Source organism: Setaria viridis, chromosome 5, assembly GCF_005286985.2.
Source record: "Setaria viridis chromosome 5, Setaria_viridis_v4.0, whole genome shotgun sequence".
Classification (NCBI taxonomy): Eukaryota; Viridiplantae; Streptophyta; class Magnoliopsida; order Poales; family Poaceae; genus Setaria; species Setaria viridis.
The window spans coordinates 30,455,611-30,468,141 of NC_048267.2; the positions used below are offsets into that span (position 1 = coordinate 30,455,611).

General features: G+C 50.2%; 2 protein-coding genes across 2 annotated transcripts; one reads left to right on the top strand and one right to left on the bottom strand.

Annotated features, from left to right (window-relative positions):
- Positions 1-5,084: 5,084 nt before the first annotated feature.
- Positions 5,085-5,796, bottom strand: LOC117858694 (uncharacterized). The gene has a single exon (XM_034741815.2). It carries the CDS (start codon positions 5,733-5,735, stop codon positions 5,355-5,357), a length of 381 nt encoding a protein of 126 aa, XP_034597706.2. The 5' UTR covers positions 5,736-5,796; the 3' UTR covers positions 5,085-5,354.
- Positions 5,797-8,693: 2,897 nt separating this feature from the next.
- Positions 8,694-9,696, top strand: LOC117855298 (uncharacterized). The gene has a single exon (XM_034737610.2). The coding sequence runs from the start codon at positions 8,995-8,997 to the stop codon at positions 9,394-9,396; it is 402 nt and encodes a 133-aa protein (XP_034593501.1). The 5' UTR covers positions 8,694-8,994; the 3' UTR covers positions 9,397-9,696.
- Positions 9,697-12,531: the final 2,835 nt, after the last annotated feature.

Consider the following 12,531-nt stretch of genomic DNA (forward strand, 5'->3'; position numbering starts at 1 on the left):
AGAGGAGCACCTGAGCACCTGAGACTTGGTACACCCTGAGCAGAGCTGTGAGATCCTGTCCTTTGACTTGCCTCATTGTGGTTTACCCTGCTTGCTTATTGTTCTACAACTTCTACTAGGTGCACATTTAGGCCAGCAACTATGACGAGTCTTACGAACATTTATTCAGTTTGCATATCTGTTATTACTATCGTGTGTTCCTTGCTACTTACATTGCCTGCCCAAGCTCCACTTTCTCCTAGTCAGAAAAGCTTCAACCTTGGTGATCTGCCCACGCTCCGCTTGGTGTCCCCTCATCGGCCGGTACCCTCCTTGCAGTGTTGGTAGGAATATTTGCAAGCGCGGGTAAGATGCTTGACGAGTTGTTCCACCTCACATACAGCCACCACACCCCCCCTCGTACTTGAATAGGGCTTTGTACTTCCTATTTTCTTTGCTAACATGCCAGGAACTGACAAAGACAAAGAAGCTGCTAGCCCATCCAACTTCAATGAGTGTGTTTCTCGGGCGGACCTTGATGCTACCACACGGATGATGACGCAAGCGCTTGAGCATCTCAAGTGTTCTGTCGCAGCCATTGCTACTCGACTTGCCCACATGGAGGAAGAGCAGCGACTGCGCCGACCAGCACCACCGCCTAAGGATGAGGGTGATAATGAGGATGACGCCACCCTCACTGGTGAGGATGCTGACTAGCGACAACCTCCACATAGGCGTGGCCCTGGTAACCGCCCCGCCCAAGGTAACAATGATCCTTATTCCAAGGTTAAATTCTTAATACCGTCATTTCCTGGTAACTATGATCCAGATGTTGACGTCTAGAAACTGTCCGGGTGCTACGTCACTGTCTTTGGGCCGTTGGCCCATGTATCCTGTCGAGCCCATTAGGGGGCGCGTCCCTAGGGGTATGCACGCCCCAAACCCTTATTTTCTCAGTAGCTGCCATCCTTTGAGGGTTAGGTTTTGCTTAGATTCATTCTTCACGCTTTGTGATAGAGTTCGCCTTGCACCGGACCGACTAGGCTGCTGCAATTGGTTTGTGAAACCTCAACTTGAGTGCTTAATCATTCATCTGTAATTCGAATTGTGTTCTTCTTGTTCTTGCTTGTGTTCTTGGCGAGGTCATTCGCGTCCTGGACGGGGGTGATAACTAACGGAGCAGTGGTGTAACGATCACAGGGTGAATCTGTTTCGGCAGGAGCCCTGAATCGCCAACATCGAGTCTCCACAAATCCAACATACCCTACCTAGCGGAAGATTAGGACGAACACCCCTATTAGTCAGCCTCGTCGCGAACCCTGACAGCACGCTCGTGTACGAGTGGCGGATGCGCTGCGGGGTGCCGCCGCCGCTGGAGCCCTGCAGGAACGGCTCATGCCAGAGACGGTGTGTGGCCTCGTCGTCCGCGTGCTGCAGGTGTGTCACTGGCGGAGGCTCGACGAGCACGATGTAGGTTCGGGCTGCGCCGTTGGGGACGTAGCCGAGGACGGGGCACGCCGTTGGGGACGTAGCCGAGGATGCCCTGCGATTGGTTGAGTTCGACAGCAACAACAGCTCGTGAGTGGATATGCTACAGTGAAATTGAAACAGAGTAGCTCCCTCTGCATCCTGAAACTGGATTGGGAAAAGAAGGGAACTTTTTTTCATGGCAACCATCGGCATTGCAGGGATCAGGGAGTAATGGCTATTGGCTGGAGTCGGAGGATGGAGGAGGAAGAAGAAAGAATGAGACGGGGAGAGAGCAGGAAGGCGTTGGGCTAGCCCCAATTACGATGATGTGGCCTGTTTTGAAATATTATGAGTTAGTTATTAGCGATCTGCTGTGGGTTGATATATTTTTGGAGAAAAAACTTTTTGGAAGAACTCCTAGTATATAGTTTTGGGGAAGAATTTTTTAGGAAACTCTACGTGTGTTTTCCGGTACAAAACAAAAGAGGAAAGGAAAATAACAGACGCGAATAGGCGCAATCAGAACCGCTTCATCATGAAGCGCATGTACGAGAGCAAATCGACCTCGTACGGGCAGAACTTGAGCTCCGTGTTCGGTTCCCATTTGCTGACCTCAATCTTGCTCACCTCCATGCTTTGCAAGTCGAGCAGCAGAGGGCCCATGGTCTCATCGCCCGCCCACAAGAAGAGTGTGCCGCTGCCCTCGCAGAACCACGAGAGCTCTGCGCCGATCATCCATCCGTCACAAAGATTCGCCGGCCGGGAAATGCTCGCCTCCCGGATGCGATGCCGCAGCTTCCACTCCCACTTCCTCGTGGATCCTGCGCCCCCTTTTTCACGTGCCCACACCTCAATCTCGTCGCGTACCAGGACGATCAAGCTCAGCAACGCCTCCGGTCCCGCGGCGTCGCCCGCCGACGGTAGCACCGCGAGGCACTTCTCCGGCCGTCCAAGCTTGTAGCCCCGTGGGAGCTTGACAATCGACGCCTCGCGCTCTCCGCCGCCACGCCACCGCCACGAGAGGATGCGACCCCCCGACTCCGTGGTGCACAGCCAGTGGACGGTGTCACCAAGGACGACGGGCCTGGGACGGCCGTCGTCGGCACCTGCGAACTCGCACGAGACCTCCCCGTCATCCCGGCTGCTTGTCATGGAGCAGGCCAGCGGATGCCCCCACTCGCCCCCCTCCGAGGAGAAGACCTGCACGTAGAGCGTCGAGGGGTCGTTCTCCGACAGCGCCGCGACGAGCAGCTTGAACGACGACGACGGGGCGATCGGGTCCACGTCGAGCAGGGCGTGGGACATGTCGAACACATCGTGGGGCGGGAGCACGCGGCGTTCTCCCGTGGTGGGGTTGCACACGGACAGCTCCACGGGGTACAGGCCGTGGCGCTCCACGCGGTGGTCCCTGTCGCGGTTCCTGCACCGCCGCCGGAGGAGCAGGAGCGAGCGGCGAGAAGCCACGGGCAGGTAGGGGCCGAACTCGCACGCGCCGCCGCCGCCGCGGTCCGGCGCAGGCGCGAGCTCGGCCACTGACGGCGGTAACAAGTCAGCGCCGTCGGAAGCTGGGGCGAACGGCGGCTGCCGATGCGGATCGCCGATTTGATGGTACAGGCCGAGGAGGAGCTTCCGGACGGGCGGGCGACCGTTGCCGTTGCGGGTGAGGAAGCCGCGGAGGCGCCGGAGGAAGGGCGCGTGGAGGATCCCGCGGCGTATGGGCTTGGAGGCCACCGCACAGCGGATGACGTCGGCGATGGTGGGGCACCTCGCGATGATCTCGAGCACGAGGTCGTCGGGGAGCTCCTGCCTCGATTCTACCTCCGTCTTCATCCGCTTCTCTGGACGAGGCTCCATCTCCGTCGTGGTGATCGTCGGAGGAACGCGTACGCGCGGGCTTTATAAATTGCGATCTGCAAACGGCGTGGCCGGAGCCCGTTCGGCACGTACGCACGATTCCGATACGGCGCGAGGAGCGGGGGATACGTTGCCGCGCCACCGAGAGGCCTCGAACGTCAACTCGACTCCGGGCGGGAGCAGGAGGCTTCTTGCTCCGAAGGAACCCGCTCGGAACGGCGGATATTCGGAGTCGTTTCCGCTACGGGTTTCAAAATGTAATTGGCAGTTACAGAAAAAGGATGACAATCGACATTTTTGGGGGCATATCTTCATGGGCATCGAATGAGTCCATCATTGTAGTCGATATGCTGCAATTATGCATATGATTCTTGTATTTGTTTCCATCGACGCCAAATCTTTCAGAATTCGTGCGTTTACTATTTTTCTCCGGACTTTAAATGAGATGCAAAAATTGTATCTTCGGATCAATCGGCAGCTGCCAGGAATTTGGGCCTTATAAATGAGCCTTGAGGGTGGGTGGGCTTTGAACTGCTGCATTATTTTCTTTCCTGAATCCACCAGAATCCTGCCTGCGACGAGGCTTTGGTTAGTGCCTTCTGCATTCAGAATGCATTTTACCCTTTCTCCAGTCCGAGCGCTTGAAATTGACTATACATTTCGGATCACGGATGTGTTTGGTTGTTCCTTCTTGCATACGTTCCCTTAATGTCCTGTTTGGCGGCACGGCTCCACTCCTAAACTCTAGCAACTCCATAAAAAATTTCAACCAAACATCCCAACTTCAAAACTCCATGGAGTTAGAGTTGCTAACTCCATGGAGCTGTAGTGCAAATGGAGGTGGAGTTTTAGAGCACCTCTTTTGCTGCTCCAGAAACCTCTCTTTTGAATCTCCTCGTGGAGTTGGTGGGTAATTACCCACCAATACCACTTGTTAAAAAAAACGTTCCATTCTATTCTTCCTTCTATTCTCCCGAGCCCCACCCGCCGTGAGAGCCCTGGCCATCGCCGCCCCCGTGGCCGGGCGGCGGCCGCCCGCCGTCGCCCAGCCCACCACCCACCCCGCCGCCCGTGGAGGTCTCCCGTGTGCGGCACAGTGCAGTGGAAAAGGGGGAAGAAAAAGATGGGATAGAGAGGATGACAAGTGGGGTCTTAATTGGGGGGCAACAATGGCAATCCACACTGAAATCGATCTTTTTTTAGCGGATAGCACCCATCTAGCCAAACACCCCATTTTTATTCTGGAGTTTTGGAGCGGAGCTAGCTCCATGTAGAGTTGTGGAGTGGAGTAACTCCACCCGGAGTTGGAGCCATGCTGAGTTCTTTAAAAATTTAGAGCATGTTTAAAAATCGAAGTGTACTGGGTTATCTGAATTAGGTGCTGGGGACGGGGGACCTAATTCAGATTTTCTTCGTATGTGCTACATGTGAAACTATACACTCCATTTTGCAGCAATGTCGTGCGGCAATTGTCATGAAATCGTGAGCGTGTTTAACCACGTTCAAAGTTCTCTGTATTTTGTTTTGTGAATTTCGAGAAGTTTCGATGCCCTGCAGTCCTGCTGTAGCCAAATTATGTTGTAGAAATGGCGTTTCCCTTTCTGTTTTTCTGTTTTACCAGAAGCTAGTCAAATATCACATCATCTCTAGTTGGAGCGCTTGAAATTGACTACCCATTTTTAGGCCATAGCTGCTGCTGTCTAGCCTCCGCAGCTGCAGCTAAAGCACAGCCTAAAAGTCTCATTCGAACAAACACTCCAAATCGGTAAAAAAAAAAAGGGTTCCTCCGAAGAATGGAGTTGGGACAAGTTAGACAGCACCTTACAGTATGCTCCAGGGAGTTACATTGATGATGTTACGTACATTCACGGTGATGCTTACAGAAGCGGAGTACCAATGTACAAACCGAAACCACACGCTCGACACTCTTATTGGAAAGAAAAAAAAAGATGATGTAAAAGGATTCACACACGTTGGGGACTGACTGGCGTGTCAATACGCATGCATGCGCCACAATCTTCAACCCGGCGCGACACTGGTCGGCCGAGAGATTAGATGGGGATGGCGCTGGAGATGCGCGGGTAGACGACGGTGGCCGGGTGCGACATGATGCGGCGGCCCTTGCGGTGCCGGAACAGGTACACGGCGGCCCCCAGCGGCCACTCGATGACGCCGGCCACCACGAAGGCCACGAACCCCAGCGTCGGCCCGAGCACCTTGCACCGGCACGGGTTGCTCCGCGTCCCGCACTGCACGCACACCGGCACGAACGCCATCGCTTGTTGCTGCTGGCTGCTGGTGCTGCTGTGGAAGTGTGGATTGTGATGGGTGGGTGGATGCGCAGGGGATCGAATTTGGGAAGATTGTTGACACACGGTGAGAGTGGGGTGAGCCTTGGCGAGCCTCGCCCTGCGTATATAAAAGCTTCGCATCGGGGACGCGTGGCTCAACGGAGAGGGTACGTGGTGCGCGGCGAGTTTGTTTTTGCTCAGTTCGGCCGAAAGGACGGCGATGACTCGTCAACGCTCTGGCGTGCCACGCACCGTGTGGGGATGGATGGCACGAATCTAGAACGGACACGTGTTGAAGGAATTTTCTGGAACTCCCGGTCCACCAGTAGGGAAGACGTCTCTCGTGGGCCGTCTCGGCCTCGCCTACGTAGCTTGAAAATTGAAATTAGTAGAGGCCCATGTGGCCAATGGTTTTACTCTGTCCACAAAGATTTTCCTACTGTTGTTATTAGCGTCCAAGAGACATGACTGAGTTCTAAAACAGAGTCGTGCCTGCTTAGCGTTGCAACTTTGTTGTTGTTTCTCTAAATCTTATTAGTAACCTGATGACAATGCTACGTACTGTTAATTGTAGCATTTTCACATAGCATCAGTTGCGGTTTCAGAAGGAAACAAAACTTCTTTCCATTTTATGATGAACTATTTCTATCATTTTAGAAAAATACAGTACATATACTCTTACGTAAGCTTATCTTTATGAATGTACGCACGTACGTCTACTTTTAAGAGCACATCTGAGAGACTAGGTTAGCATATCTTAATATTAGCAAAATGAACGTAGTCACCTCGTTATAGGGATGTCGCTACCATTGAAGCACAGCATCGTTAATTTATATATTAAATCATGTATAACCATGGTTGAAAAAAAATGTGAACAACCATGATGATGATTCTAAAAACTCAATCCGGTGGTAGTTAGATTCCATAGAAGGAAAAATGTCAATTTTTAGCTTCAGGCCCAACCATTCAAGCGCGAATCTGGGCTAACAAATGTATTCAGGTCAGATATCCAGCCCAAATTAGAACTTTCTGCCTCTAGTGCAAGGCCCAAGACCGTCGTTTGCCAATCGATGAGGAAGTGGGCTGGCAGGTTCTCATGGCAATTTTGTATTCTGTTACCCTATTTTTCATCTGCATTTTGTCTTTTTTTTTCTTTTGTTCCATTAGTATTTTCTTTTGCTCGGTGTACTATTAAACCATCTTCCAGTTCGGCCTTGCAGGTAAATCAAGGTTAGATAGGATGGGTATAACATATAAACAACCAACCAAAATAAAATATTTGGCTACTTTTTGGCCAAATATGTAGTCCTTGGGGGCAATGGGGAAAAAAAACTGAAGAAGGTGAGCTAGTACCAACAAAACTTTTTTATAGCATAGTTAAGCAACCTTCCTATTTGAGGAATTGATCGCCGAGCCCGGCTCAGCTGATTATTATAGCAAAGATGCTGAACATTGACAGTGACTGCGCTTGATTCCGACGGCAGTAGGCAGCAGCTGCGCGGATGGCTCTGATGAACAAAATTGGTTGGGAAGGTAGCTGCTGTGCTTAATTCCGCGCATGCGTCGTCCTAGGAAAAAGAGAAAAAATAAAGAAAAAGACCTCTGCACAGGAAGAATGATAAGCTTGGAATGAATGTCTTGCATTGGTCCTCTTTTCCCCCTATGAACTACTCGTAATGGCAAAAGAAAATTTTCTACCACTTTCTAAGTTCAAACTGACAAATATTGCTCAAAAGTAAAAACGTAGGAACTCGAGTATTTAAAAAAAGATCCTAGAGATAAGAAATACCGATTTTACTTGCAGGTTTGATGATGATCGTACGTGTCAACTGTAGCTTAAGGCAAAGGCGGCTTTGCGCAATTGGCAGTCCGTGAAGCATCGAAGGTTCTGTCATCTGTTCGCATGCAGAACGATTAGCTGGGCTTTTGCCTACCGCACATGTCTAATCATTGGAACCTTTTTGCGCTAAAAAAACATGAATCATTGGATCATGAAAACTAGACCCATTGCGCCAACTCACTTTTCGTCAGCACAGTTATATATTCCCCTGCCTTTTGTGTTGTTCTCGTTCCAAGATGATGCACGTTTAAATTATTTCTCGTCCGAACGGATCCGGCTTCTCCATTCACACACGAAAATTGGTAGCGCCAATTTCACTGCTTGAGAGGCCCACGGGCATCCTAGAATGTTAAGTATCACAAAGAGGGGAAAAAAAGAAGGGAGATGCAAAACCAGATGCTGCACTTGTAGTTTATCCGAAATGTGTTTAATTTGGGAACGAAGCAAAGCAGCCGCTTCACAACTTTTATCCCTCCATGCTACTTGCTGTAGTACGTCAGTACTCGGTAGTTAAAACAGAAGTAGTGTGTACTTCCATGGCACCCCCCTGCGCAGGATTTGCACGTCAAGATGCAAAATTCGGTGGGGGCTGGCAGCAGCAGGCAAGCGGATAGGCGAAAGGGATCCGGTAGTCAGTGCTCACATGGCGCGCCCACCCAAGGACAGCCCGGACCAGATCGGAAGCTTCGCCTTGGACACTTTATTATTCTTGGTACGCAGGTGAAGCCACCTTTACGCGACCCCGCGCGCTCCTAACTTCAATGATGACCATGACCTCCCCGCCGCTACGCGAGCCCGGGCTCGACGCGTCGTCGTGCGCGCGATCGCGCACGCCCGGACTCGCTCGCCGCCGCATGGGGCGATCGGGCGCGGCGCGGAGGCAGGCAGGCGCACATGCGGCGCGCGGCCGCCCGCGTCGGTGCTCCCGAGTGGCCGAACGCGCGCATCCCCTCGGCACGGCACGGCGCGGCGCGTTATTGGCGTGCGCGCCCGTCCGTCGCCTCGCCGCACCGAACTGGATCGCCCCCTATACCATAATGCCGTGCCATGCGGGCGCCGATAATGCACGGACAAGCATGTGGCCGGCCAATTTGACCCGCCGGGGGACCCCACCGATTTTAGGGGCCGTCCGCCACATGCTCCGTCGCTTTCGAGCCATACTGGAGCACCGGAAGGTAGCAACCACCGGCCTCAGAACGCCCCTCCCTCGCTCGCTGCTCCAGGCAGGCATGCCAATTCCTCCCCAAGCAACTATCCCAATGGACACCCGCTCACTACTAGCCACGCGGCTCGAAGTTCTAAAACAGCGCGGTGCACGTACAATTCTGCTTATTCCTTGCCAACGAGTCCCAACTAATATTCCTGCAAACAACGGGAGTAGATGGATACACTCGAGGTCGGTCTCGCATCATAAGAGCGCGGCTGGGAGAGGTGAGGGCCAACGACGCGCGCGACCTCACCATAGGCCTCCTCTGTCTCTTACCGTTCTCGTAGCCTCGTAGCGTAGCGTGTTAGCCTAGTCAAGCCCACAGCAGCTCGCGCCTCTGCCGCCTCAGGACCATGGGAAGGTCGTCAGTGGCGCTGGCGATCGTCGCCGTCGCGGCGGCGATCGTCACCACGGCCGCCGCAGCGGGGGCCCAGGGGGAGGTCAAGTGCGGCGGGTGCTCGCCGTGCGTCGGCGCCGACTGCCCCGTGCTGTACCCGTCGCCGCCTCCACCGGCCCTACCGCCGCCGCCGCCGTACTACTACTACAGCCCCCCGCCGCCGGCGACCTACCCGGGGTCGTACTGCCCGCCGCCGCCCGGCGCGTACATCCAGATCGGGAGCACGCCGCCGGGCAAGGGCCCGCTGTACCCGCAGGACCCCGGGTTCATGCCGTCCGCCGCGCCGAGCCGCGCCGTCCCACTCGCGGTAGTCGGTGCGCTTGCCGCGCTGGCGGGCGTGTGGGCTGCCTTCTCGTGATCTGCATTACAACTCGACGGCGAGCTTCTTCTCCGGTAAGTAGGGCGACGACGGAGCCGACCCGATCGTGCCAGCGTTCCCACGGGTGTTTCCCAGTGTATTTATGCATGCTCCTTGTAAGAATAATTTTTACTGGCGATCATATGGGCTGTAGTTCTTGCAATGTATGAAGGTTTTCTTTGCTCTAGTGTTTTTTTTTCTTTAATCTGATGATTTAGAAGAATCACTTGTAAGAAATGGAAGAACGCAAATTAAGCAGGATGTGGAACTAGCAGGTCACTCCTGATTTCATTTTCTTTTTCCCTCATGGTCAACTCATGGCGTGCGTAGCGTCAATCGGTGATCCGTTTCCTCTTATTTTGCGATCAACTTGCCGTTGTTCATGGGCGCGGATTTCAGGCCGATCGAACCGGTGAGCATGCGTGTTCCATGCTCGATCTCTATCAGTTTCCAAATCTTTTTAATTCAATGCTCATCTGCACGGGTCACGATTGCGCATAGTACACGTACAGCTCAGTTCTTCCCATGGATCGCGACCTGTTCGCAGCATATGGCCAGCTAGTACTGATAGTTGCAGCTCTGAGCCTGTGAATCTGTGAAAGCCATGCCATGATCCGATCCTCCCCCTGATCCTCCTGCATGAAACCTGGTCTCCTGAAGAGCTACTTCGGTTTACAGTGCTGGTTCAGCCAACCAAACGAAGAAACACGGTCGTATCCGTGTTTGATATTAAGAAGATGGGACATTCCACGGGCATCTAACAGCATCGTCGCACCAACGATGCCGGTGCCTCTAATATTTAAGAAAACAGAATGACAGAAGAGTGTTCAGCAGAATTAGCAGGGGTACCCCCAATCTTTGCAAACGGGCAACTGCTGTTCAGTGTTCATTGAACATATCACTTGCCTCTCGACAAGGAATCAGCGGCAAGCATGCATCAAATGACAGATGTAATAGCAACATATGTAACATTTAGTCATAAAAATCTAAACTTTATAACTTTTGATTGACATGTGCTAACGACATATTCCAATGTACAACTTTTTTTTTTGCTATGATTTGGTAATGTACACTATGTTGTGGTCAATTTCAACTTAAAAGAATTCCTAATGCGCTTCACAAAAGTAGATGTTGTATTAATTTCTTTATTTGCAACCTTAGATAAAAATCTAAACTTTATAACTTTTGATTGACAAGTTTGCTAACGACATATTCCAACTTCCAATGTACAACTATTTTGCTATAATTTGGTAATACCAACATTATGTTGTGGTCAATTTCAACTTAAAAGAAGTCCTAATGCGCTTCACAAAAGTAGATGTGTATTAATCTCTGTATTTGCAACCTTAGATAAAAAAAAAGCCAGTAGTTAGGCAAGGGCCACTATCCGAAACCAGTTGCACAAAACAAGATTATCATAGTCCACCTCGATGGCAAATGTGTGGATCCCATGACGGCTTGTTTGGGCTGATCTGTTAAACGCTATTTTTCTTTTGTCAAATCTTAGCCCAATCTACATATATGGGCTGATCTGTTAAACGCTAATTTTTTTGTCCTACTTGCGTACTGGGCCAGAATCGGCCCATACACAAACAGGCCCGGGTGAACCCAACTAGGCACACAGCTCGCCACAAAACCGGACTGCCAATGTTTTTTTTTAAACAAAACCGGGCTGCCTGCCACTGCCCGATCGGACGGAAGGATCGTACTCAGGGTCTTCCGTCCTTCGAGGTATGATGATTTGCACGTTTGATCCATAGACTTTTAATTTTCAAGTACATCGGATTTTGATATCAATTAGAACTAATTATAAAATTAATTGCACAAATCGTGACTAATTCACGAGACGAATCTATTAAATCTGATTAATTCATGATATTTACTCCATGGTCAAATTATGAACTAATTACACGATTCATCTCGCGAATTAGGCTTCATTTATGCAATTAATTTTGTAATTAATCTATATTTAATACTCCTAATTAATATCTAAACATTAGATATGACAGGGATTAAACTTTAATCAAGAACCAAACAAGCCTTAAACGTTTAAGCATCCATCTCTAAGGGGGTGTTTGGGAGGAGTGGGCTAAATTTTAACCCTGTCACATCGGATATTCGGATACTAATTAGGAGGACTAAGCATAAGCTAATTACAAAACTAATTGCAGAACCCCTAGGCTAAATCGCGAGACGAATCTATTAAACCTAATTAATCCATCAATAATGAATAGTTACTGTAGCACCACATTGTCAAATCATGGACTAATTAGGCTTAATAGATTCGTCTCGCGATTTAGTATAGGGGTTGTGTAATTAGTTTTGTAATTAATCTAGATTTAATACTCCTAATTAGTGTCAAACATTCGATGTGACGGGGGGTTAAAATTTAGTCCCCTCCCCAAACACCCCCTAACTATGCCGGCACCCACGATTCAAGTCTTGTCACCCTTGATACCGAGGTCATCAATAATGCTGTTCTGTGGATATCCCAATCATCCATAAAAAAACTAGAGATTGCACTATCTACTGTATCACTCAACATCAAACAGTAACGCGGCTGGCTCCACAATTTCAACGCTCATCACCACGACCCTAGCAGCCGCCACTGCCAAGTCCGTAATAACTATCGGGCTGTATCAGTTATCTGTCTTTTTTTTTATAAGGGCAATTTTAGTATATGATTTCGTCGTAACTGTCATGTTATCTATTTAATGAAATGAAATTGTCATTCTTAAGGTATAGTTTCATTGCACAGTTTTGTACATAGCATACAACATTTAATTTGTACGTGGAGTTATGATCAAATGTGTCTTGGGATGAAACTATAACATCTTCAGTGCAAGTTTTATTATGTTTCATGGGACTTGGTAACGATACCAAGTAGGTTTCATGAGGATGAAACTCCCCTCTCCTCTCTCCTCTTAATTAGGTTGCCAAGTCAGCCAAACTGTTGATGTGGCATAAAATTTAATGTCCATAAAACTCCCATAACACCCCACTGAGACTGGTCTAAGGCTAATCCCAGTTGGAGTTTCATAGAGGTTTCATGCACATTAAATACAATGACACATCAGTATATGGGATGACATTACAACATAATTATGAAGAGAGAGAAGGACTTTCATCAGGATG